The 27818-nt window shown below is 35.9% G+C and overlaps 2 protein-coding genes across 5 annotated transcripts in view; one reads left to right on the top strand and one right to left on the bottom strand.

The window, feature by feature from the left end:
* LOC134529826 (microphthalmia-associated transcription factor) overlaps window positions 1-15092 on the bottom strand; it is a 44294-nt gene extending 29202 nt beyond the window's left edge. The window contains exons 1-2 of one of the 4 annotated variants that reach the window (XM_063364314.1): window positions 14824-15092; window positions 1283-1490 (exon numbers count right to left, since the gene is read on the bottom strand). In XM_063364314.1, the coding sequence (XP_063220384.1) occupies window positions 1283-1490; window positions 14824-14993 (378 nt within the window). In that variant the 5' untranslated portion in view covers window positions 14994-15092. Of the gene's footprint in view, window positions 1-1282; window positions 1491-3257; window positions 3495-14474; window positions 14767-14823 lie in introns of those variants that run through there. The other 3 variants (XM_063364315.1, XM_063364316.1, XM_063364313.1) reach the window with 3 other exon arrangements.
* A 3518-nt stretch (window positions 15093-18610) lies between these two features.
* Window positions 18611-27818, top strand: part of LOC134529825 (solute carrier family 25 member 32) — a 31273-nt gene continuing 22065 nt past the window's right edge. Inside the window, exon 1 of the mRNA XM_063364312.1 lies at window positions 18611-18935. Within this exon, the coding sequence (XP_063220382.1) occupies window positions 18776-18935 (160 nt within the window). The 5' untranslated portion in view covers window positions 18611-18775. The remainder of the gene's footprint in view (window positions 18936-27818) is intronic.

Genomic DNA, 27818 nt, shown 5'->3' with positions numbered 1-27818 from the left:
TCATTAGGTAGCGGTGGAACATAGACACAATCTTTTACAGACACCCAAAAAAAAAAATTCTCAAGGCATTATGTCAGGTGAACATGGAGGCTAGCAGAAAAGGCTCTGTCATCACAATCATCGACGGATGGGGGATCACAGTTAAAACTAAGATTAAAATTGTGAATATTTACACATGCATGTTTGTACTTGTTTCATGTTACTTGTGGTGAAGCCAAACTTCTCTGTACTTCAATAGCTTTTATAGTCATCAATGTTTATTTGTAAATCTACAGTGAGCAATAATAAGAAAAGATGTTTGAAAATTCGTCCCCTAAAGGGATTAAATAGGGAATTAAAGTTTATATTTTATTGCTGCTTTTTTTTGTATCCATGGCAACAGGCATTGTATAGTTTTATTTATTTTTTTAATTCAAGGTGTGGCAGTGGCATACTCAGGAGGAGAAGTATGTCTAATGAGCAGTGCGAGAGCATTCTGCCTGTAGTCTACCCAGCTATATCCAAAAAAACTAATATATATCATACTCAAATGAGACACTTCAAGATGTGTAAAGCCTGGGTAATGCTGGGTACTTTAGCTAGAAACACTCAAGAAAACTATGTAAAAATTTGTTAAGGTACTGCCATAGTCAATACATATCCTGAGTTTGTGATTAAAGTAAACACTGGTTATGTACACTTTCATGTGCTCATCAAAATACTTGCATATTTTTACTTGCTATAAAAGCTTTCGTAAAATTACTCTTTCGTTAACTATGACACATTTTATAAATAAAAATTTTAATAAGTAAATCTATAAATTCTATTAATATTAAATATAACATAATTAAAGAATGAAAATAGTAAAAAATATGCTCTCAAACACATTTTCAGCCAGCCAAAGTCTGAGAGTGAGCTTGTTTCAACTAAACAACAATTTTGCTTGTTAATATGTAATATTTCCAGTAATATATATTTTCAATAAACTCAAATTGTGTTTACTGCACCTTTGTACATCAGTAAACATTTGATATGGTATGTCATTCATTCATGATGTCACAAAACAATGGCGAATGGAAGTCACACACCCTGCCGGTCTGCTGATGACCCCAAAGGTTAAAGTTGGCCATCTCAACACCCACAGCAGGCCAGAGTGGCGTCATGTACGATAAAGTTTCAGAACCAAATTATGCCAAGTATATTTAATTTTAAAGTTCTTGATTGGCAGAACCCGGCTACCCCTTCGAAACTACCACAATAACCATCACGGCAGATAAAAGTTAACATTTCGAGCTTGGCTAACCTGTAACACCTGCGGGGGGACATCCATAGCTATGTCTTGGATGGTGACAGGAACTTTGTTGGAAGTGGCATTCGACAGCCGTAGCTGCTGCTCTTTCTGCTGCCTCATCTCTGCCTCTCGTCGCTCCTGCTCCTGGAGCTGCTGTTTCATCAACTGAAGTTTCAGCTGTGTGCGAGACGTGGTGGTGGCCGTCTTGAAAGTTGGAGAGCTACGACAAAAAAAAATCTTCATGCTACAGCGCATATACTTCCAGCTTTACAGTATCAAAATATACCACACTAACTCAAGTAGTTTTGAAATCGGTAAATAAATACTTAACGGGTTTACAAATTGGTGTTAATTTTTGCGGGGGTTTAATATTTCATTGACAGAAAGGTCGTCAAACAGTAATGCACAGCTACACAGAACAGGAATATCAGGGAAGGAGTCAGCCATGACATAAGGTAAGGAACCATCCCAAAATTGTTTACCTACGTTGATCTTGAGAAACCTGTGGTCATAAATTTCTTGTTTATAATTGTTCAAAATGAAGGTTCAAAATCATGGCCTGGACCACAGACGTGAAATTTTTCACTTTTCTACATTAAAAGATGATGTTTTGTTGAGTCGCCACCCAACTCTTCTTGCTTATGCAAGCAACCAAGCAACCACTAATAAACCACCTGGCAATGTCCACCCAACAGGGAAGAGGCAACCAGACAATACAAGGACAGCTTTCAACTTTGACCAATCAAGGCATAAGTTAATAATGCAAACAAATACTCTACAAACATCTATCAGGGGGCTTTCCCTTTTCTGTTTCTTTTTTACAAATTGGTAACTACAGTGGAAACGAGTGTAATTCGCCTTTCCCTCACTATTGTTATTATTACATCACAAAAATGTTGTGGAAAATTATAGAGCCATGCTGGTACCCAGGCACTGATAAATAAAGGAATACTATAAATAAAATTTACAAACTACAAGAATTCACATCTAAACATGGTGAGCCAGCTGAAAATAAGTTAAAATTAATTTTTAAAAACATAATTAGATAACTGATTAGTAATGCTTTACAATATTACCTAATGCCAGATTATATTAACATGAATCTCAAAACAAAAACATTTTAACCAGACAATCAGCTAGTACTTACGAAATATCAGAAAATAACTAATTTTGAAAATGTAATAAAAAGTGACAGTTATTTAAATTATACAAAGTTGGAACAGGTAATGCAATATTACTATTCGTTCATCACATCTGACAACTAGGCTAATTCATGCAGATTTGTTAAAAGAATGTATTTTGTTATGATGACATGATCTTCTCATTCCAGTACATCAGTTATTCACAAACAATAGATTTGTTTTACCTGCTCTCTCTTCTTTAACTTTCACCTCTGAAGGTGCTCTCACATTTTAATTGCCAGAAACAGTACGGTGGCTGGATTTTTGGTCAGGATTCTCTCAAGTCAATCAGGTCAACTCTCTAAGTGCCTCTCAAGAAAGAGTTGTGAGGGTATTTTGATGTGATCATCTAATTCTGTTTTTTGTACTGTTAAGCATTTTGTCATTTTTAGGAGAGTAGATAACCCTTTATATAAAGTTACATTTAACAATGACAATCATATTTTTATAGATGATGATCATTTGCATAAAATATCTTCGGTTACATGTATTTATTTAATCCCTACAGGGTATGTTTTGATGTATGATTTTATGTTATATAAATTATACAAGCTTTTATTTTTGGCATAGAAAAAATATTATTCTAGTAGTTTTATGTTTAAAATAATTTTCTTCCCCACAATTGTATATTTCAAGACATCTGCTTTTCTTCCAGGTTTGCTTATATGAAATTTGCAAACTGTTTTTGACCCAGGTCCATTTGCTGTTACAATTCCAAAGGAACAAAGAGTCTGGGGGAAAAACACCCTGATGAGTTCCACGAAAGAAAACCAACAAGGAAAACACAATGCCCATACGGCACACACCCGAGGGTGAGGTAGCGAGGGCTGGTGGTGGCCTCAGGCTCCATCAGGCCGGGATCCATGTCCAGGATGGTCTTGAGCTCGTCATCTATGCCCACGCGATGGTAGTGCTCGTCGCGGTTCATCATGCAGGACATTTTGCAGATGATTTCGCCGAACTCTTCCATCTGCACGCCCAGCTCCATGCTGGCCAACCGCACCATGGCAAGGGCACGGCCAATGCCGCACTGTGCTGCCGCCTCATCTGGCGGCCACTTCTATTTTCACCCGCGGTATTTGGCACGCGGCCAGCCCAAGACAGACGGGAAGGTCAAAATAACCAACCCCCCCCCCCCCTCAAAAAAAAAAAACACCCAGCCTGCTAATCAGAGTAAAATCTTCAGGTTGTGCGTCACATTTGTTTATCTTCTTTGCATCGGCTTGCGGCAAACGTTAGTGTAGGTCTTGGAGAAACTAAAAGTACGGTAACACCAACTAAGTCCAAGATTTAAGAACAGTCAATTTAATTGAAAGCACGTTTTTTTTATACTGTATGTATTTTGCTTCTTTTCCTGACTGATAAAAACCTTTAAAAATTTTTTTTTGCAGTCTGACAGCTTTCACCTTGAGTGGCAGACACATGTCTTGCTTCATTATACAATAAGCAGAAAATTAAAAAGTACACTACAAAAACTCTACGTGCAGTTATTTCTGTGGGACAGTTTTAGAGCTCAGAGACAAGATCAAGGTTCAAGAGCCAAAATGCAGTGGTGGCAAACCGGAAAGTATAGCATCAGGTGAGGATTTCCTATGACCCTGGCAAAGACCTCACATTTTCCATGTACAAATCACGAAGCCATACTTAAAGCAATGCTGCCCATAGAGTGTGTGGAAATTCTGAGATAACATCTTCACATTTTTTTAGTGGTTTAGGTGTCATTGGCAGTTATAACCAACTGTAATTTAATACATAACAAAGTAATGTATACCACTCTAAGCAAACTTTACATATTTTCCCCTAAGGAATTAAAGAGACAGACCTGTAATTCAAATAGGGATATTTACAGATATTTTTTATTTTGTGCTGAAAAGGATGTATTTATTTCATATTCAAAAGTGCATAAAATCTGATAAGACTGCATTTAAAGACAGTATAGTTTTGTACATGAAAAATTAATGCTGCCAGGTTTTTGTGTCTGCAACATCAGTGAACTTTTAACAGCTGCTTGTTTGTATGTAAACACAACAAATAAGAGGAGGCTAAAAGTTTCCTTTATTTACTTCCATCCAATTCTGTAATTCTGAAGGCATTATAAGTGGATCCCTGAAGATCTGTCAGTAATGAACCACAAAATATGGGAAAAACTACGAAATACTGCAATTTTTAGTTTACCTCAGAAAAATGTGTCTCACGAACATCTGCTACTGGAAAATTCCTTTCGTACGAAGTTCAATCTTTTTTTTTTTTTTAATATTTAATGAGTGAGTGTCAGTGAAATTAAAGAAAACTCTACATTAATGGACAAGTGAATTACAAAAGTGAATTTCCACCTGAACTTACTATTTTGAAAATAAGTCATTATTAGTGGACATAAACAACTAAAAGCTGATGTCTTACATGGTGGAACTCAACCCAAAATGACTTAATCATTCGCAACTGCAAACCTGCCGTCAGGCGTGGCGCAAGGAAGCAGTATGAAACAAAACCCATAACCCGTTGCAAAAGAAAAAATTCTCACAATACAACAAAACATTAGTTTTTAAGCATCTCTCTTACAGCAGTTAATATAATTATAAGTGATATGCAGTACAATATTCTCGGGGTTAAATATTTTTTTCTCTGAATACAGAAATGGGAACTACCCGTCTCTCAAATCAACTTTAGGATGATGTGGGCGGGCTTGCCTGCTGTAGCCAATCGACGAGACACTGTTCTTGTTGATATTCGAGCATCCTAAACTTCCAGTACATATTAACACAATGTCACCTGTTATGGATGTCAGCACTATAACATGATCATCTGTACACTGCACTATTGCATCAGTTTCCGAGCTTCGGTCAAGCTACCATGTTGCATATTTCTTTTCTGAATCCACAGCTGTCTGTAGGTACGAGTGACAACATTGGTAAAGTTCCAAAACAGGAGTAAATACTAAGAAAAAGTCTATGGAAGTAAAATTACTGAATGTATTAATTTAGTAACAAATTAATGAATGTACTAATATAATGATAAATTAAGTTGTCTCTTACATAATAAAGAGTGTTCAGAATCCAGTGAATAGTTTCTAAATTCATATACAAATGTTACATTTAGCCATCTAATTTTTGACACAACCACCATTTTAGTATATTATTACATTAGGTATCAAATACGTAAAAAATGTGATGGTGTGCATTTTCTTGATATTTTCTCAGTAAAATACTACTTAATAAATTTAAAACAAATTGCAAAAAATGTTTTACCTATACAGTAGTAGTGCAAAGTACGTTGTTTTCCACACAGCAATCTTTAATAAATCTAGAATTTTTTTATACATATTTTTGAGAAATATATGGATATACCATAACTCAATGTCAAGCAGAGAACAGTTGATAAGTCGGTAAATTACAATTCTAAATAAATATAAAAAAATTCAAAATTTTTTGTAGTTTTCATATTTTTCATGCTGTAGGCCTTTTTTTCAAAAGTTTTTAAAACCCCACCCTGCATCAAATTATCAGATACTGTGACTAAAATGTTGTGCCATGCAATTATAAATAACCATACTATTGACAAAATTTTAAAATAAAACACACACACACTATATATATATATATATATATATATATATCAAAAAATGTTGCAGGATAAGTTGTGCAAAGAATTTTTTTCCCCTCTATATATATATATATATATATATATATATATATATATATATATATATATATATATATATATATATATATATATATATATATATATATATATATATATATATTCTTTGCACAACTTATCCTGCAACATTTTTTGATCAGGTAACTTGATTATTCAAACTGTAAAAAAATTACTATGTAACTTAGAAAGTTATTTGCTTTAATTAACTATCTTTTCAAATAACTTTATTTTACAGCATAACTAGACAAATTTACCTGTTAAATTTTTTTTTTGTCATATAAGCTTTCTCCGGGTGAGGATTTGAAAATTTTTGAAGAAATGCCTAAAACTCGAAAACTAATATCCTTTTTTTTAATTGTGGTTTTGAGATTCAGAACAGTAATTTACTGGCCTATCAACTGTTCTCAGCTTGACTTTGAGTAATGGGACATCATATATATTACATTGAAAAAGCCTACAAGGAACATAAGTTAAGAAAGTAATAAAGAATTATTCACAAAAATTTCTCCGCCAGTTTCTTGCTCAGGTACAGATTCAGAGTTGGAGGGAGCAATGGGTACAATGTCCCCCACCCCCCTTTTTTTTTTTTTTTTCAGATTTTATCGAGCTTTGACCAAAGTTCCAAACTTCAAAACATAAAAAATTTTCAAAGTTTCACCATTTTAACTTTTTTTAAGTCACAATGGAAATTCCTGAATAGACAGTACAATGTTTTGATTATATAAACCCTTTTCAAGCTACATCAATTTGTCTCTACTTATTGAATGGCCCTCATATTTTGACCAAAAGTTATATATAATTATGTAGGTTATCATTGGAATTGCCATTTTATTACTAGTATACGTCTGTATTAGCTTAAAAAAAGAAGTTAAAAATGTATTTGTTTCTAAGCTGCAGTCTTTAATTTATACACACTCGGGCTGAAAGTTGCATTATCATGCTTCTAACGCTTTAATAATTAATATTTCGGCAACTTTCAAAACACAGCTGTATATTTTGCTTTTGAGACAAAGTAATAGTAACTCTAGACGTATTGACAGTGCTAAAAGTAATGATAGTGCACTCTCATCAGCAAAAGAAATGGATATAGCAGAGCACACGTAAAAAAATGTAAAGTCAACATTTCCCATTATTCTGTCTGAGACAGACACGCTGTCAGTCTTTGAGCGACACCATTCTTCTCGGAACATATTGCACACATTCCAGCAACAGGCCATGTTCCCTCCTGACATTGCTCAGGCTCGGAGATATTGGGTGCGTAATACATGTAACTACTTGCTAAAAAAATTGGTTGTCTGTAAAGTCAGTTTACGGACGATAGTTTAACATGACGTCATAACAAAACATTGATGAAATGATTGCATACTTTTATGAATAAAATTGAATCATTTTTATTGAATCATCACTATTTTGTATGGATACAAAGAAGGAGTGAAATTAAATCTACAATTTGATTGATAAATTTACTTTTATTTGCACTCATTAATTCAAATATGTTTATTACTTTAACGAAGAGATTATTTTTACTATAACTTTTATACATGTTTGCTATTTAACTTCTTCCAGTCTGTGTTATTCTGTTAAGGATAGGACGATGATAGGAAAAGTAGGAAACGAATGGGAGTGTTTCAAGTTTAATGTGCCTCGAAAAAGTCAAATCAATGGTTGTTCCAATCGAGTGGAAGAGAGATAGATGCGGCGCAAGCGTACAATGAGTGTAACGGGACACAGCATACTAGTTCTTTATGAAAATGCATTGCAATTAACTTCAAATAGTTCAGCATTCCCAGATATGCAGACATAATGTTGGAAATTAAATTATTCTGTGATGATTTACATGGGTGTAATAGTACAATTATCATAATTTTTGACATGCATTTCCCTAAAAGACTACACATTGGCATTAAAACAGGGGTTTACCTTGGTACAAAATACGGTTGTAGATACCCATAGTTAGAATCACAGGCTTGTTTCTTTCCTGGGTTCTTTATTAAAAAGCATTACATTATCCTAATTAAAAATCAAATATCTCAATTAAATGAAGGGGAAAAAGTACAAAATTTATTACACCCAACTAAAATGACCTTCCGTACAAAATTTTATTAAAATCCGCCAAAATTATTTTAACTAGCGCTCACTCGTAAGATTCACACAGCCAGTGTTTTTTTAAAGTTCAAAAACAAGTATTTTTTGATTAATTAGTAATAAAGTGGTGTTAAAAGTTTTGAATACATACTATAGACTTTTTATAGAGTTGAATATTTTTTTTTACTACTAATATTTCTTTGCAATAGCATGTAGCAAAGTAGGATTAAATATTGAATACTAAGTACTTCACTTTGAACAGTTATATAACATTTGTATTGGGTGTGAAGAACGAAACAAACAGCAACAATGAATTGAGTCCAGTGAATAATTATTACTAAACAAGAGTGTTAGCAACACCAGGATTGAACTTACACATGTCCTTGCTGCTGAGAACAGGAAGGTTTCGGCATAAGGTTTTTTAAATACCGGGACCTCTCTCATCTGCGATGTCATACCCTAAACTACAAATCAGGCCGGGTCTTAATGCCCGTTAAATCAAACGGTGGTGATTTTACACAAACTCTCCCAATGACGTTCGTATCAATTATATGGCTGCTAGATTTCTTTGGTGATCCCTATTTCTGTCTTTTTTGACGTGACGTCTAATAAATCGATGAACGCCGGCTGCACGCACGAAAAAGTGTCCCACAACACACATTGTCCCATTACACTGTGTCCCGTTACGCTCATTGTACGCTTGCTCCGCACGTATCTATCTTCCACTCGATTGAAACTATTGATTTAATTTTTTCGAGGCACATTAAACTTGAAACACTCCCATTCCTTTCCTACTTTTCCTATCATCGTCCTATCCTTAACAGAATAACACAGATTGGAAGAAGTTAAATAGCAAACACGTGTAAAAGTTATAGTTAAAATAATCTCTTCATTAAAGTAATAAACATATTTTAATTAATGAGTGCAAATAAAAGTAAATTTATCAATTAAATTGTAGATTTCATTTCACTCCTTCTTTGTATCCATACAAAATAGTGATAATTCAATAAAAATGATTCAATTTTATTCATAAAAGTATGCAATCAATGTTTTGTTATGACATCATGTTAAACTGTTGTCCGTAAACCGACTTTACAGACAACCAATTTTTTGTCCAGTGGTTACCATTTAATTAATTAATTTAACCCTCAGTTGTTTTGAATCAATTTTATTAATATAATATAATAACCAGTATACTTTTACAGTGATATATTAGTGATCACTGGCTGTTGGGTTCCAATGGTTTAATTACTCCAAGTCCCAACACCCAGTCTGTAGCCCAAATCACTTAAGTAAATTCCAATCCACGTAACTAGAAACTGACAAAACATAGAGGCATTCCAGGAAATGTTTGAGTTAAGTTTTAGGCAACTATAGACAAGGATTTTCTTTAAGGTTGGTAGTTTCATCACAAAAAAATATAAATTTAAGTTAAAAAGACCTGCATGCTAAATTGCAACCCTCATACTTATAAACCACAAGAAGTTTACAAATCCTATCACTTTCATTCTGAACATGCAAATAACATCTGAACATCATATAAACTAAAAAAAATACTGCGGATAAATAGCACTAAACATTGTAAAACTTATGCAAATTGTTGGAGCCATCACTGTAAAAGGCGGAGCCAGGAAGTTACAGGCCGGTCAGTTTGACGTCCTGTGTAGGAAAAGTGATGGAGAGGTTGGTAGGAAGGTACGTAAAGGGGGAAATGGAAGATCTGGGGTGGGTGGATAACAGGCAGCATGGATTCAGGATGGGGTTCTCATGCGAGACCCAGATGGCTGGGCTGTTGGAAGACCTGGTGGAAGCGGTGGACGGGGGGAAGCAGATAGATGCAATCTTTATAGATTTTGAAAAGGCGTTTGATAAGGTCCCCCATAGGAGGTTAATGGAAAAGGTTGAGTTGCTGGTGAGGGATGGAAGGGTGGTAAACTGGGTGGGTGATTTCCTGAGGAATAGAAGACAAAGAGTGAGAGTGGGTGAGGAAAGCTCCGAGGAGGGGGAAGTGACGTCGGGGGTGCCACAGGGGAGTGTGCTGGGGCCTCTGTTGTTCACAATTATGATAAACGATCTGGGGGAGGGCATGAAAGCCAGATGGAGGCTATTTGCAGATGACTGTGTAGTGTATGAGGTTGTGGGGGAAGGGGGATGTTTAACAGAGGACTTGATAAGGTTGGAGCAATGGACGGAGAAAAATGGAATGTCCTTGAATGTTGGTAAGACAAAAGTTGTCAGATTTACAAAGAGGAGGAAAGTCACACGAAATGTATATTACTGGAAGGGGCAGGAGATAAGAGAGGCAGCAGGATATAAGTACCTGGGGGTGACACTGAAAAATGACCTAGGATGGGCGGAGCACATAGAGGGGGTGGTCAGGAGGGGAAGGCAGGCGCTGGGGTTGCTTGGTAGGACCCTGCAGGGAGCTGGGAGGAGGACAAAGGAGAAGGCATACTCCACATTGGTCAGGCCAATGTTGGAGTATGCGGCGGCGGTCTGGGACCCCTACCTGGTGACTGAGGTGAAGGAGCTGGAAGGGGTGCAGCGCAGAGCGGCTAGGTGGGTGATGGGAATGTGGAGAAGGAGGGAGGGGCAGGATGGGAAACTGCATAGCCCAACGGAAATGATTAAGGAGTTGGGGTGGGAAACGTTACAGAGGAGAAGAAGAGTGGAAAGGTTGGTCAGGATGTTCAAGGTGCTGAAGGGGGAAGGGGGATGGGGGCAATTGGGAAGCAAAGTACATAGAGGGGAGTACAGAGGACGAAGAGACCACAGATGTAAGCTCCAGAGGGTGTGGAGGCGGACAGAGAGAGGGCGGAACACCTTCCTGGTGAGGACGGGGAGGGAGTGGAATGGGCTGGGGGAGGAAATGGTGGAGGTCAGGGATGGGAGGGAGCTGAGGAGAAAGCTGATGGAGGGGGGGGGGAGAGGGGAGTGAGTGGGAGTTCTTGCCACCGGGTGAAAGCCCAATTGCAGGTTAAGTAATAATAATAATAATAAAAACTAATTTTATCAAAAGAGTACTCTTATAAATCAAAAGAATTTAAATAGTTTCTGATAAAATGCAGAGGTATTTGTAATTAATACATACAAGTGTTTTCTTAAGACCGCACTGTTCTCATAACATTGCACACCCAGTAAAGTGGTGTTGTTATGCTAAAAACTGCATTATTTACTAGCTACACGAAAATATTTAGTCAAACGTACTCTTCCAAGATAAAATAATGTTGTATATCTGTTTGGTGTAACAAAAATTGTAATAAAAATATATGGTCACAGAAATTTGTATTTTAAAACCAGTAAAATAATGTTGTAAGTTATGTACAACACTGATTTGCATTTTTAGAGTTATGACTATATTGTATATTTTACCGGATAAGCGATATGTAAGAAAAAATTATTTGATGGTTAATAAATCTGCCAATTGAAAAACAATCGGTAACAGCCACAATACGCCTATTTCAATTACTGCAGCCTGTAAATGATGACTCAAAAGTTTACACAATCACTATCACTTTGGCTACAAATAAGTATTCATGATTCATATCTTATCTTAATTTCTATAGTTATTGACACAAAGCCAGGTCACTAAATAACCAACTTCTTCCAAACAGATTTTGAAACACTTGAGCCAATTTTAACATTGCATACAGTCAAAAAATAATTTGAAAGTATGACCTCAGTAGGGCCCACCAAAATAAATATGTGAGACTAGAAACTTTTCACTTATTTTTATTGATTTTGAGAAATTAACCATTCCCATTACATTTGAAAAATTTTAACTGGAATTTTGCATTACATATCTTATATACAATTTAACTTGGTTGGATAGAACCTGAAAGGACTGAAAAATAATTTCTAACTTACAAAAAATAAGAATAAGTTTCCTGTCATAGCTTATGAAAATCTTTCTGAACCATCATATTTGTCCATATCAAAAGTGTTACTTGATTCTTAATAAGTTAATTGCCACTGCAGTTCTCCCCCTTTAAAATAACTTCTTTAAAGTAAACAAGAAAAACAATAATCTGTTTCTTTTGGATTCAATATAGCCCAAGAATGGAACATGAATGTAACGGGACAGACACCCAGAAACATGAAACGATGCTAACAGAATTGATGGCTGGGCGTGGAACAAAAACAAAAATGCAATGGGCCCGGGAACAGGTAATTGCGCTTGGTGTCATTTTCACACACTCTTTATGTTTCATTTCCAAAAATGTTCAACACAAATTCATCCACTCTTGGATTATCTGGTCTTGTTCTTTAGGTAAGTAGGTGGATTGTACTGGAAATATGTCGATATCATCTTTCAAAGACTTTAGTGAAAGAGAAATTGGAGAATTATCTAGCTACATTAAAAATACTTTAAAATAGAGTGGACGCTTGATTGGGTTAGCTACAATAGAAATATTGTGAAATTGAGTGAACAGTTGGTTAAGTTAGGTTAGCAACATTACAAATACTATAAAATAATAAAGCTATAATAACCCACCAAACCATCCACTACATTTAACTTTTTTAAATGTAGCTAACCTAACGTAATCAATTGTCCACAATTTTTTAAAGTATTTTATTAAGGTAATTTTCTTACGTGGTTTTTCTATAAATAAAATAAAATTCCGAAAATGGTGTCCATCAGTACTATGATGTTCATTGTTTGATGCTCAAAACAGCATATATTAAATATTTTGTGTTTGGATTTTGTGATGCAATAGAAAATATAAATATTGAAGAAAAAAAACCTGAGTCCTTACTACGCATCCAAACCCAAGCATCAAACCTTGACAGGGATCTTTTTGGCAGAATGGAGGTGCAAAGAGCCAACTTGTGGCGCGCAATAGCTTGTTATATTAACTATAAACATGAAAAGCCACATTTCTTAAAATTAAAACAGAATATTATATTCACCATTTAAGGTTTGGTGTAAGTATTACAAATCTGCGATATCTTGAGAATGGTCGCTTAGGATAGGTTAGCTACTTTAAAAAGGTAAATATCTAGCATTGCTGCTTTTCTGCAAAGTTAAAATAAAATTTCGAAAATACTATTTTCCAACACTAAAGACGTTCCTGTATTTACCCTACAAACAGCAATAATAAATACGTAATAGTTGATGAGAAATCACGCTTTCAACTTACATTACAATACCTATGAATGTACGGCACTGCTGCCATTTATTGTTTACTCATAAGGGTTTCTGTGTTTATTTTGGAGAACTTTAGTCAACAGAGGTATTTTATATGATAAAATTAGTTAATATGATGGCATATTGCAGTTGTAGGGAAATATTAATGTTTGTATTTTCTGTTTGTTGGTTGTTTTTCCGAATGTCTTTGAATTAATATAAAGTTTTTTTTTATAAATTTCATTTAAAGTAGTGTTTTGAATTACATAGTAACAAACAATTCATAGGTTACGATAGCGACGTAAAAAATACTGTAACATATTGTAGACGGTTGGTTGGATTAGCATAGTGAGTGACATTAATAAATAAAGTGATTTTTTTTAGGTAAAGATGTTAAAAATATTTTAATATATTGTGGACGGTTGGTTAGGTTAGTATAGCTACCTTAAAAATACTGTGAAATTATGGGAAAGATTGGTTAGGTAATGATCGCTACCTCTTAAATTGGTAATTCCTAAGAAATCATTAGAAATATCTTATAGTCTTTATTAATGCAGCTGCACTAACCTAACCAACCGTCCACAATGTTTGAAAGTATTTTTAATGCAGCTAACCTTACCTAATTGACCATTCACAATAGTTGTATAAAGTTCATCAAAACAAACACACAAACACAGGTAAACCAATAATGTTGGTAGAAGTGGAAATACACAGGTATTGAAATGAGAGATAAAAACTGTGATTTCACATAAATTAGTAGGAATTTGTTAACACTGTTTTCAAGGTAAATACAGGAACATCTCTAGTGTGGAAAAATGGTATTTTCGTAATTTTATTTTTACTTAGCGGAAAAGCTGTGACTTCAGATATTTACTTTAACTTGTAATGGCACCCTTCATTCAAACATTAAGTAAGCTTTAATCAGCTTGTGTCACCTTGTTGCAAGATTGTCATAAAAAGCTTGCACGGAGACTAAATAGCTTGATCCAAGCATGCAGACTTGTAAGAGCAGGCTTCATGCAAGCTTAAATTGCTAGCCTATCTGGTAACAAATATAGTGTATAGGTCTAACAATATAAATACAGTAGAAATGAAAGAAAATTTAAAGTAATTGGGCCCAAGTTTAAAATGTATAAATAGTTATATTATTTACCTATAATGTTTCTAATCAATCTACCTTCAATCCCCGAATAAATGCTTCATATTCAGTCGCTCAGTCTTCGAATTCACAGATTAAATATTAGACATACAATTTTCTTATATTAAGTTCACTAGCTGTTTCTACCGTCAACAACATCCATGGCTCTCCTTACAAATGCATATAATCAGCATACAACATTTATTTCTCATAAACTCGCTCCTTAGTGATTTTAACCAACAACCACCAACAGAGTGTAAAAGTGGGCGTTGTTCCCAGTACATCCAACTACCAAAAATGGATACTATTTGCAATACAATCAACAAATAACAAAGTTTAGACACGGAATGAAATGTAAACATACCTTCCTGGCACTGTTTTGGACTTGAGTTCATAGTACGTGAACTCCGATTGTGATCTACCTATTGGTGAGAAATTATCATTTTCATTAAATAAATCCGCACAATCAAAATCCAACTCATCTGAAGCTAATGCCACTAAATCAAAATCTAAATCCACGCCAGACTCCTCCATTATTGCTTAAGCAAACATTTGGCCTTCCCGAAGGGTAAAAAAATTTCCAGATACAAGACACTATTCACACCATCCTATTTCGAGGCCCGGAGAGTTCCGAAATTCACAGAAGTACACCGCACACTAATAAACCTTCGGTAGTACAGTTAGGGTGCCTGATCATAAAAAAAACAGTAATGGATAAAAAATATCAAAGCTGACTACGCGTTAAAGTTTAGAAACCCACGCATAATAGACTCCTTTTCAGTCTGTTCAATGTTTCATTTTATTTATTTATTCAATTTTTGTTCTGTAGATCCCATATGGAGGTAAGGACTCCGGAATATAGAACAAGTCAATTAATACAAATATATACATTTATACAAACAAACTGTACAATCACAAAAACTAAATATTACAGAGTACTTTTACATTTCAAAAGTAAGAAAGGGAGATTATCCATACAATTATCCATACAATCCTCTATATAATATATACTCCTATATAATTATATTGCTTTCCCTTGCATCCAGCATATCGGTGACCATGGTTTTCCCTCTGTATGTGTAGGTTTTATTTGAGGATAACTTAACGTTGTTTTAAGCTAGTTTTGAGATAGGGGAGTTAATCATAGCACCAATTGCCACCAAGGCCAACCAATCCCTGAACAAAGCACATAATGCATGTGACCCTTCCCTGGTTGGCTAATTCCAAAATTACTATGCATATAGGCTTCGGTCTGAGACCCACGTAGGTTCCTCCATAACCCGGAACCCACCTACAAATAAACTTAGTTTTTAGTTTGGTCAGGAAAAAATTATTAATAATGAAAATGTGTGAGAAAGATATAAAGATTGACTTTCATAGATTTTAGTGGACAAGAAATTAGGGAATTGTCAAGCTACATTAAAAATACTTAACAAATGTGTGGATAGTTTATTAAGTTAGTTTAGCAATAGTAAAAATACTGTGAAATTGTGTGAACTGTTTGTTGGGATATATAGGTTACATTAAAAATTCTATAAAATACTCAGGGCAATTGGTTACATTGTTAGCTACAGCATAAGATTGATAATTATTAAGAAAAATATTATTTCATAGTATTTTAGGTGTCTAACCTAATGAACTGTTTATTATTTTTTAGTATTTTTATTGTAACCATCCTAACCTAACAGCCCATCTAACTTTTAAACTAATTTGAAAGAAAACAAACTAAATGAACCTGAGTGTAAGCTCCTACTAAAACTAGATAGCAAAACATATCCAGGTATTTGAAAACTGTGAATTTTATTCTGTTTAAGATAATGTTCAGAAAGACAGAATACATGAATATCAAAATCCATATCCTCCTCAAAAGTTTGGATTGCTAATACAAATTCATGCAGTTTTGCCGTCACCCGACCTATGTGAAAGGCCCGGGGGGTACCTGATGGGCGCTACGGGCGTCGCGGTGCTCTTGTTGTCCGGAGGGGCGCCAGGCTAGCGGGCTGCTAGGCCGTTGGTGTTGGGTCGTGGGTACTCTGCCCCCGCGTGCCCCGCCAGGTACACGGCTTGAATCTACCCTGAATGGCTTTCCCTTGACTGTGAAGGCCGCTGGCCGTGTGGAGGACGGGAGACTCCGGAAAATTAGTGTACACGAGTTGGTGAGAATTACCTTTAATCTAGTCCCGCTACAAAACACTCTCACCAACACTTGTCATATGCCGTTACACCGTTACACAATTAACACAGAAAAAACATAACACTACGCGACACTAATGGTTACCGCGGCAGTCTCGCGGGACGCGGGTCGATGCTCGCTGGAGACGGCCAGCGCCGAAAGTTAACGGGCGCAGAGGGGGGGGGGGGGTCGATGAGCGGGCTCCTAAGTTTGGTGAAACACTTACGTGAGTGATACGATCTGCAGCGCGGTATCACGATGAAGACGGTCGGGATAGGCCCGGTTCCGTAAAATACGCGCCGAGTCGACGTGGGCAGCTATGAATTAATAAGAGGTTTAAATTTAAATATTTAGTACAGAATAAAATAATCAAAGAAAGAAAACTTGGATGCTGCCCACGGACACACGTCTGTTCCCGGCGCGGAGTGGTTTGAGACTGCCGGACATGGCCGCCTCGCAAGGAAGTGAAACTTTCTCTTCTTTGTGAGTCGGCGTCAAAAAACTTATATTAATTGAATTTACTCTATGACTAGTTAAAACATGTTCCAGGTGCCCAAGAAAAATGTAGCACCTGGTAATTGGGTGCTTAAGGCTTAACAAAGATTTAATGTATTTAATTATTTAAATGGTGACATCAAGTTGGCGACTGTAAATTTACTAACATATTGTTCCACTGTGAATTGTTTTAGAGGGATTTCTCCTATTCTGACTTGATCATAGTCACGGGCATTTTAATTAAGGCCAGTGGCCGCAGTGACTGTTAATGAGGTTTGTTGTCTATTGGGGTCACGCCCGGGGCGCTCGCCTGACTCAATCCGGCTGGGCAAGGGGCGCGCTCCGAAAACGGGATACGGTACTGGCGGTGCGGAGCACGGGCTTAAAGGCCATGGTCGGTACGACGTCAGTATATATTTGCTATTAATTATGCTTTGCTCACATTGTCGCGTACCCATCTCCGGACGTCTCTCGGCCGTTTTCTTGTATTGCCCGGCGCCAGCTCTCTCGCGTAGAGCAGCCTCCTGCGGGGAGTCAGGGGTGGACCGTCCGGCCGTGTAGCTGCCGAGGGACGTCTCCCGCGCTGGAGAAATGTGCGGTGCAGGCTAGTTGTGTTAGTCCACCTGTTTTGGCCCGTGGACAAGCCAGATGCAAAACAACACTCACACACACGGTAAAGAAAACAATAAAAGATATTATAACACACTATAGAACAGAACCCAAAGCGATAATAGCGGCGAGTTTATGGAGCGTCTCGCGACTGCGTCTAGCCTCGAAGGTGGCTCGCACGGGACTGGAGACCAGGACGCCCGCGCACTGCTCTCGCGCGCATGGAGCGGAAGTGACATCATTCCCATAGCCGCGGCGCGCTGCAGACAGGGCTGTGATCTGGGTTTTAACCCAGAGGCACGGAGGTACGATGTCAACATGTACAAAATAAAAATGAACAGTACACATAATTTTTTGAATGCTATAAAAAAATTGTATCAAATTTAAATAAAAGGAAATAGTGGCAATTTTCTTTTTGTTTGTTACATGCCACTTGGATAAAAAAAGAAAACTTAGCATGAGTACTGGGTTTGCCTTAATGCTGGGCTGGGATTATTAATTATTGAAATTTTCTTTTTTGGTTGGGGCGGCTTTTTCAGGGGGTTGTGTTGGCTTTCTTCCGTATCTCTCTAACTTCTAATAGTGACCAATGGGAAGACGAGAGATTCTAAAAAGTTTTGCACTTACTCCGCGCTAAGTGCTTTGTCGTATAATGACGAGTGGGGGCCAGTTTTTAATGGTTTGAATCAAGGACTTCTAATTCATAAATAAACTAGAATTTTCTAAGATTACTAACAATTTAATGTTCTGTGCGTAAGAAAGTGATAAATTATATTTTTTTCTTTATTATAAATCAATTTTAATTTAGCTAACTTTAATTTCTTTATCATGTTCTTGCTGTTGGTACCTGTTGCCGTTGCCAAAATAAAAAAGAAGTATATGTGAGTCGCATATGTTGTTTTCTGTCGGATTTAGAAAACATGGGATCTTTAAATGTTTTGAATTTAGATATACTGTCGTATAGTTTTTGTAATGATGTGTTTTTACTTTTAAGAGTTAAACTTAGTTTTGCCTAGAACCAATTCTTATATCATATACTATGTCAACACTCAAAACATCGGGAACTAGCTCGAGTTCAACGCTTACGACAACTGTTTTAAGTCATGTCAAGTATGAACATTTGATTGCTGGAATTTCTGGAGGTGTTGCTTCCACGCTTATTTTACACCCGTTAGATCTCATTAAGATAAGATTTGCTGGTAAGTGTGAAAATATTGTTTTAAGATTCAAAGTTTTGTAACACCTGATTTAGTAGTTTCGTATCAAATAGGTTGCTTTGTAATAGTTAGACAAGTAGGCACCAATACTTTTTTTGTGAATTATTTTTGATTATTATTGCTTCAATGTTAATCCTGAAGTACAGCTGTACACGAAGCTCATGCCATTTAGATAACCATGGTCAACACTTAAGTTTTAAGCTAGTTTACATTGTGATAGTAATTCTAAAGATAAGCCTTTTTACGAAAAAAAAATTATCGTTAATGCTGTTTTCCTGACATGTTTTCAAATTATTGTCTAAAAGGCCTGTGTGATACAAGTAAGTTGCCAGTAGTTTACTGTATTGTTTGTTAGGTTAAGTTAAGTAGGTAATTGTTTCAGATCACATAGTCAAGTTTATTCCATGTTTATGGCATTATCCTGTATATATTGGTCCTGTGGTATATGATGCTTGCTGTTTAAATTTAGTATGTTGGTAGGTCCTGACCAAACAAAGACTTGACTATCAGAATAGGAAAAAATTATGTCAGGGTCTTGTGGAATGTATTCTTTTTTTTATTCTACCTACGATCATAATATTCAGTGTTACATAACAAGGTTTTGTCATTTCCAAGATCTTTCGAAGTACTAAATTATAACAGCAAACATCATGTACCACAGATCAGTGGGACTATTCTAGATCTATATGAAATGTCGCTTATGTTATTACCACCCCAACTTTTTAATGGGATAAGCACAGGAGGTGCGGAAGGATAAAAACACTTTTTTTTCTTTTCATTTTTTGAATGTTATGCTTTTTCAGTATCATGAACTAGACTATAATCCAGCCTGCTCTAGTCTTATTTTGTGGTACCAATATTTCATTATCAAAGAAATCATGTGTGTAGACATTACAGCTTATGGTGGTATCGGGAAATATAATATTGTGCCCTAGTTATTACAAAACTTCATGATGTCAAAGTTGTGGGAAAAGTAAGTTATGAAGAACAAAATACAGGTGTGGCAAAATAGATTAAAATGGGTGGGACTGTAGTCTACTTTACAGTACCGAAAAAAATTATCTCGAAAAGTCTCAATTTCAACAAATTAAACACCGGTGTCAAAACAAATAATACAGGGAAAAATTGATAGTGAAAAGTATCAATTTAAAAGCAAAAAAGAAATTCTGTTGTCAGAATCCAAACTAGACCAGGTAGAATTTAAGTCTTCATTATGGTACCTAAAACCTATAATATAGGTACCAAGTGAAATATGTGAAAAATACTGTGTCTATGGTATTCTGGCCAAAACCCACATTTTCCCCCTCTTATCCCGTAAAAATGTAGCTATAGTAATATCGTAACCAACCTCTTATCACATGATGCACAGTTCCGTCCTGAATATATTAAATTATAATGTAGCTGACTTAACCTAATCAACCTGTCACTTCATTTTCATTACCTGAATGAGTGCTAACCTAATGTATAAAATTGTACATTTCACCTAATCTCTAGATCAGGGCTGTCCAATAGGCATCCCGCAAATGTTATTTGTGCGGCCCACATGTCACAAACTATAAAAATTAATATTAATAAACTTACCAGAAAATCTACTCGGAATGTATTGAGCTCTATCTCATATAACTTTCCAACCACATGTGGCGCCGCAATGGAACTCTCGGTGCTCTATCCCACACAACTTCCAGGCATTGTGGCGCTGCAATTTTGGCGCCTGCGGGCTGCATAACGTAACATAAGCTCCTTTTGCACAGCGCCGTGCTGCGCCATGCTGTCTTTGACTGGCAGTAAGACAACATCGTAGTTGTGTAGTGCTCGCGTTAACAGCAGTTGATATTCAGATCTTGAGTTCGTGTGCGGTTCGATTACTGTAATTTTTCTTTACTGAGATTTTAAAATGAGTAACCTAGCAGTAAAACGAAAGATTGAAACAGAAAACAGAATGTATCTGGAAAAGTGGGAAAATAATTAGGCCTACTTCATTGCAAACAACAATGGAAAACTGCAGTTTTGGTGTGCATGCAAATAGTGTCAGTTCCGAAGGAATATAATGTGAAAAGACATTACTCTACGATGCATGAACAAAAATATAAGAAATATGAAGGACAGTCTCGAATTGCATTGATTCAAGAGCTCAAAAAGAAACTCAAACAACAGACAGGTATGTTTGATAAAGTAGCGAAGAGACAAACCTTAGCTTTGCATGCATCATATGCAGTTTCCCTTGAGCTTGCTAGGGCTAAAAAAACCTTTCTCTAAGAGAAAGTGGTGTGAATTGTCCCTTTTTTCATTGCATCAATCACCAGGAAGCAGTGTGTGGGAAATCGGTGTAACAAAATGAAGTTATGAAAACGGTGCTAAAGGTGATTAACATGATACGGGGTGGAAACAGAGCACTTGTACATCGCCAGTTCAAACAGTTCTTAGAGGAGATGGAATCAGACCATGAGGACTTACTTCTTTACAATCAAGTAAGGTGGGTGAGTGCAGGAAAAAGCCCTGAGCATTTTTTTGGGCTGAGAAAAGAAATTCCTGAATTTCTTCATCATTTTGTTTCATCGGACACTACAGAACTGGAAAATGAGCTCAGAAATGCCGATTTTCTTCGGCAACTGGTGTTCTTGACAGATATTACTGGTTATCTGAATGAATCAACTTGAAACTTCAAGGCAAGGATCATTTGGTGTCAGATTTAGTAAGCCACATAAATGGATTTCCCAATAAGTTGAATCTTTTTTCAACAGCTTTGGAGAAGAATGACTTGACACACTTTTCATGTTGCAGGCAACTAACAGAGGAACTTGAAAATGATGAAGCACTGGATTTTTCTGAGTTCTGTGTAAATATTCAGAACATCATGGCAGAGTTTAAAACCAGATTTCAAGACTTAAAAACGATTCAGAGCAGTATTGTGCTTCTTAACAATCCACTTGGAGTAGCAGTACAAGAACAACCAGCAGACTTACAACTTGAGCTATGTGACCTCCAAGCTGATGCCTTTCTTCAAACGAAAACAGAAAAGGGAGCTGCATTCTTCAAACTTATTTCTAGCCAACAATTTCTCCACTTGTGTGATTTTGGATGTAAAATGACATCAATGTTTGGGAGCACATACTTGTGCGAAAGTGTTTTCTCAGCCTTGAAGTTCATCAAGTATAGCTACAGGAGTTCTCTCACAGATTCTTCTCTGCTGCATCTTTTGCAGCTAGCTACGACAGAAATAGGTGTGGACATTCCTGCTCTGGTAAATGATTCTGTTCTACCTCACTTGTCACATTGGAGATATTTTTGTTTCCCACTTTAGCTGTGTTGGTGTTCCTGCGATTTGACTAGTAGATAAGAAATTTTTTTCAGAGAACATTTTATTTTTAAATTTTTGTATATGTTTTTAAATTCAAAAAAGTTTTTATCACCACTTTTAATTAATTTAATACACAACCAGAGGGTAAAACCTTAATTATCATCGTTGTCATTTATATAAATTTTCATCAGACAAAAATTAAACGTGTATTATATGTGTGGCCCTTCAACCCAAAATCTGTTTCGCATACGACCCTCGGCTTGATTGTAATTGGACAGGCCTGCTCTAGATCAACACCTTCATTTAAAATATATGCCTAATTCTTTCATACACACAATTGTACATATCGAACTTACCTTTTTTTGAAGTAATTTTGCCTATACTATTTTCTTTTCAAACTAATTCCAACATAATTTATTAACAATTTACATGTATTCATTGCCTACATTTCCTATATTTTTAATAACCTTTCATTATTCAAACAACAAACATTACACAATCACATGTAGTCTGTAACTCCCATTACTGTAAATAACTACTTCCCAAAGAAAGAAACAACCACACATCAACATTGTCAACTCTGTTGCTACCAAAACATTAAGTACTACTAGATTCCAACCTCATTGGCTTACTCCTAATAACGTGGTTTATTTCCCCTACTTTTTTTTGACACGTGATAAGCTTCTGCCTGTACCGGAATTGAGTTATAGAATTGACCCGGATCAATATACACATTATCATGCCATCAGGGTCAAGAAATAACTTGTATACGTGATATGGAAATTTACCATTAAGTATGTTACAAATAGCTTAAAATTGTGATGGTTGGTTAGGTTTGGTTAGCTACATTTAAATACCGTGAAATTGTGTAAAAGGCTGGTAAGGTTATTTTATCTACATGGAGAATCCTAAACAAGTTTGTGTGCATTGTTCGTTAGGTTAGCTACTGTTGGTTATTCATAATCACCTGTTCATTTGATTTCTCAGTATTTTGAATGTAGCTAACCTTACCTACTGTTTAACAATTTTAAAGCATTTGTTGTAATATAGTTAACCTAGCCCCATCTTGATGATTTCACCGTATTTCTTATATACCTAATCTAACCACTCATTAAAACAATAAACTAGGGGTAAATTTTTTGAAATATTGCAACACTCTCACAGTGATTGGAAAAACTGGTCAATGAAGTAAGAAAATGCATTTTATATATATATATTTTTTAATTGGAATAGGTACTTACTCTTCTCCAAAATTATCAAATAATTAAATTATAAGAATGCAGCAAGTAGTTGGTTTTGCTCTTCACCCTCGCTTTGCGAATATTCTGGCAGCAGAGCGGTGCAGATTTATGATTAAAGAACATGATAATTGTAGTTCTGCAGGTTATCTGGCTCTTGGGAAAAAAAAGGTAAATAATAATTTAATTGAAACATTAGTTAAGTCAGCTCTCTCTCTCTTTCTCTCTTTCTCTCTTTCTCTTTCTCTCTCTCTTTCTCTCTCTCTTTCTCTCTCTCTTTCTCTCTCTCTCTTTCTCTCTCTCATTCTCTCTTTCTCTCTTTCTCTCTCTCTCTCTCTTTCTCTCTTTCTCTCTCTCTCGATATAACCAGCTGTTCACTTTAAATATTTGATGTGTTAGGGGAGAGAGAGAGAGAGAGAGAGAGAGAGAGAGAGAGAGAAGGGGGGGGGGAGAGAGAAATAATTTCAAATGTATTGTTAACGTAGCTGACTTAACTAATGTTTCAATTAAATTATTATTTACCTTTTTTTTCCCAAGAGCCAGATAACCTGCAGAACTACAATTATCATGTTCTTTAATCATAAATCTGCACCGCTCTGCTGCCAGAATACTCGCAAAGCGAGGGTGAAGAGCAAAACCAACTACTTGCTGCATTCTTATAATTTAATTATTTGATAATTTTGGAGAAGAGTAAGTACCTATTCCAATTAAAAAATATATATATAAAATGCATTTTCTTACTTCATTGACCATTTTTTCCAATCACTGTGAGAGTGTTGCAATATTTCAAAAAATTTACCCCTAGTTTATTGTTTTAATGAGTGGTTAGATTAGGTATATAAGAAATACGGTGAAATCATCAAAATGGGGCTAGGTTAACTATATTACATACAACAAATGCTTTAAAATTGTTTAAACAGTAGGTAAGGTTAGCTACATTCAAAATACTGAGAAATCAAATGAACAGGTGATTATGAATAACCAACAGTAGCTAACCTAACGAACAATGCACACAAACTTGTTTAGGATTCTCCATGTAGATAAAATAACCTTACCAGCCTTTTACACAATTTCACGGTATTTAAATGTAGCTAACCAAACCTAACCAACCATCACAATTTTAAGCTATTTGTAACATACTTAATGGTAAATTTCCATATCACGTATACAAGTTATTTCTTGACCCTGATGGCATGATAATGTGTATATTGATCCGGGTCAATTCTATAACTCAATTCCGGTACAGGCAGAAGCTTATTACGTGTCAAAAAAGGAAGGGGAAATAAACCACGTTATTAGGAGTAAGCCAATGAGGTTGGAATCTAGTAGTACTTAAAGTTTTGGTAGCAACAGAGTTGACAATGTTGATGTGTGGTTGTTTCTTTCTTTGGGAAGTAGTTATTTACAGTAATGGGAGTTACAGACTACACGTGATTGTGTAATGTTTGTTGTTTGAATAATGAAAGGTTATTAAAAATATAGGAAATGTAGGCAATGAATACATGTAAATTGTTAATAAATTATGTTGGAATTAGTTTGAAAAGAAAAAAGTATAGGCAAAATTACTTCAAAAAAAGGTAAGTTCGATGTGTACAATTGTGTGTATGAAAGAATTAGGCATATATTTTAAATGAAGGTGTTGATCTAGAGCAGGCCTGTCCAATTACAATCAAGCCGAGGGCCGTATGCGAGACAGATTTTGGGTTGAAGGGCCACACATATAATACACGTTTAATTTTTGTCTGATGAAAATTTATATAAATGACAACGATAATAATTAAGGTTTTACCCTCTGGTTGTGTATTAAATTAATTAAAAGTGGCGATAAAAACTTTTTTGAATTTAAAAACATATACAAAAATTTAAAAATAAAATGTTCTCTGAAAAAAATTTCTTATCTACTAGTCAAATCGCAGGAACACCAACACAGCTAAAGTGGGAAACAAAAATATCTCGAATGTGACAAGTGAAGTAGAACAGAATCATTTACCAGAGCAGGAATGTCCACACCTATTTCTGTCGTAGCTAGCCGCAAAAGATGCAGCAGAGAAGAATCTGTGAGAGAACTCCTGTAGCTATACTTGATGAACTTCAAGGCTGAGAAAACACTTTCGCACAAGTATGTGCTCCCAAACATTGATGTCATTTTACGTCCAAAATCACACAAGTGGAGAAATCGTTGGCTTGAAATAAGTTTGAAGAATGCAGCTCCCTTTTCTTTTTTTGTTTGAAGAAAGGCATCAGCTTGGAGGTCACATAGCTCAAGTTGTAAGTCTGCTGGTTGTTCTTGTACTGCTACTCCAAGTGGATTGTTAAGAAGCACAATACTGCTCTGAATCGTTTTTAAGTCTTGAAATCTGGTTTTAAACTCTGCCATGATGTTCTGAATATTTACACAGAACTCAGAAAAATCCAGTGCTTCATCATTTTCAAGTTCCTCTGTTAGTTGCCTGCAACATGAAAAGTGTGTCAAGTCATTCTTCTCCAAAGCTGTTGAAAAAAGATTCAACTTATTGCGAAATCCATTTATGTGGCTTACTAAATCTGACACCAAATGATCCTTGCCTTGAAGTTTCAAGTTGATTCATTCAGATAACCAGTAATATCTGTCAAGAACACCAGTTGCCGAAGAAAATCGGCATTTCTGAGCTCATTTTCCAGTTCTGTAGTGTCCGATGAAACAAAATGATGAAGAAATTCAGGAATTTCTTTTCTCAGCCCAAAAAAATGCTCAGGGCTTTTTCCTGCACTCACCCACCTTACTTGATTGTAAAGAAGTAAGTCCTCATGGTCTGATTCCATCTCCTCTAAGAACTGTTTGAACTGGCGATGTACAAGTGCTCTGTTTCCACCCCGTATCATGTTAATCACCTTTAGCACCGTTTTCATAACTTCATTTTTTTTCACCGATTTCCCACACACTGCTTCCTGGTGATTGATGCAATGAAAAAAGGGACAATTCACACCACTTTCTCTTAGAAGTCCTACCAAGCCATTCCTTTTTCCTACTATTTCTGGTGCACCGTCTGTCACAATCACTAAAAATTTGTCGATACCACATATTTTATCAACTGACTTTTTTACTGCTTCATAAATGTTACTCCCTGTTGTTGTTTCATGAAGAGAACAAAGCTCCAACAGTTCTTCTTTTTTAGAAAAATCTTCTCTAGTAACACAAACAAAAATGAGAAGCTGGCTAACATCAGTTTGATCTGTGCTTTCATCAAGACACAGCGAAAAATTTGAGTTACTGTGTATTATATCAGACAAAGTTAATGCTACCTGTTCACCTATTTCTGTAATCCTTTGCACAGTTTAGTGATTGAAATTTTTTTGCCATATTGGCATCCTTAAATGCCTAGGACACACCTCTTAACAATATTACCATCAGAGAAAGGTTTTTTTAGCCCTAGCAAGCTCAAGGGAAACTGCATATGATGCATGCAAAGCTAAGATTTGTGTCTTCGCTACTTTATCAAACATACCTGTCTGTTGTTTGAGTTTCTTTTTGAGCTCTTGAATCAACGCAATTCGAGACTGTCCTTCATATTTCTTATATTTTTGTTCATGCATCGTAGAGTAATGTCTTTTCACATTATATTCCTTCGGAACTGACACTATTTGCATGCACACCAAACACTGCATATAACCAGCTGTTCACTTTAAATATTTGATGTGTTAGGGGAATTGGGCGCAGGGTCCTGGCTAGTGACTGTCTCAGGATCGTGGCATGGCCCGTGTGAGCTAGGCCCAATGGTAGGGAACACATGTGGATGAAGAACAAAGTGGGAGCTGTCTCTGGTAAAGGTTTTATTCAGTAGTTGTTTCTCGAGATGACAACTATTACCAATTTTAAAACTCAATGAAACTGTTAAAACATGAAAACTGCATTTCCTCCGGCCAGGGTACCGCGTGACCTGGTCTAGAGTAGAGTCATGTCGTTTTGTTCGGGCTTAGGGAGGGCATATTATTAGCCTTATTTGCCATAAGTTGCTGATCTGAAAATTACTCATAATGTTTAAAACAATGAGGAGGACCAAGTGATAAACTGCTCTGGATCAAACTTGGTGCAGATTTGCATTACGGTGGTAATAAACATAATGGCTGAAAGTGTTTATACAGGACCATACATGAGTACTAACTAGTTAACCTGTCATTGGTTGTGTGTTTTATTATTAGTTAGGTACACCATTTGGTTGTACATGAGAAAATGTTTCTCACATTTGCTTCTTTCATTATAAAAATGTATCTGGAGTAAATAAAATAGTACTTATTGACTACTTTTTTATTTATTTTGTGTCCTAATATTATTTTGCTTTTAAATGTACA

The sequence above is a fragment of the Bacillus rossius genome, chromosome 2 (genome assembly GCF_032445375.1).
Source record: "Bacillus rossius redtenbacheri isolate Brsri chromosome 2, Brsri_v3, whole genome shotgun sequence".
Lineage (NCBI taxonomy): Eukaryota > Metazoa > Arthropoda > Insecta > Phasmatodea > Bacillidae > Bacillus > Bacillus rossius.
Note: the sequence above shows the minus strand (reverse complement) of the source record. Positions and strands in the feature narration are given on the sequence as shown.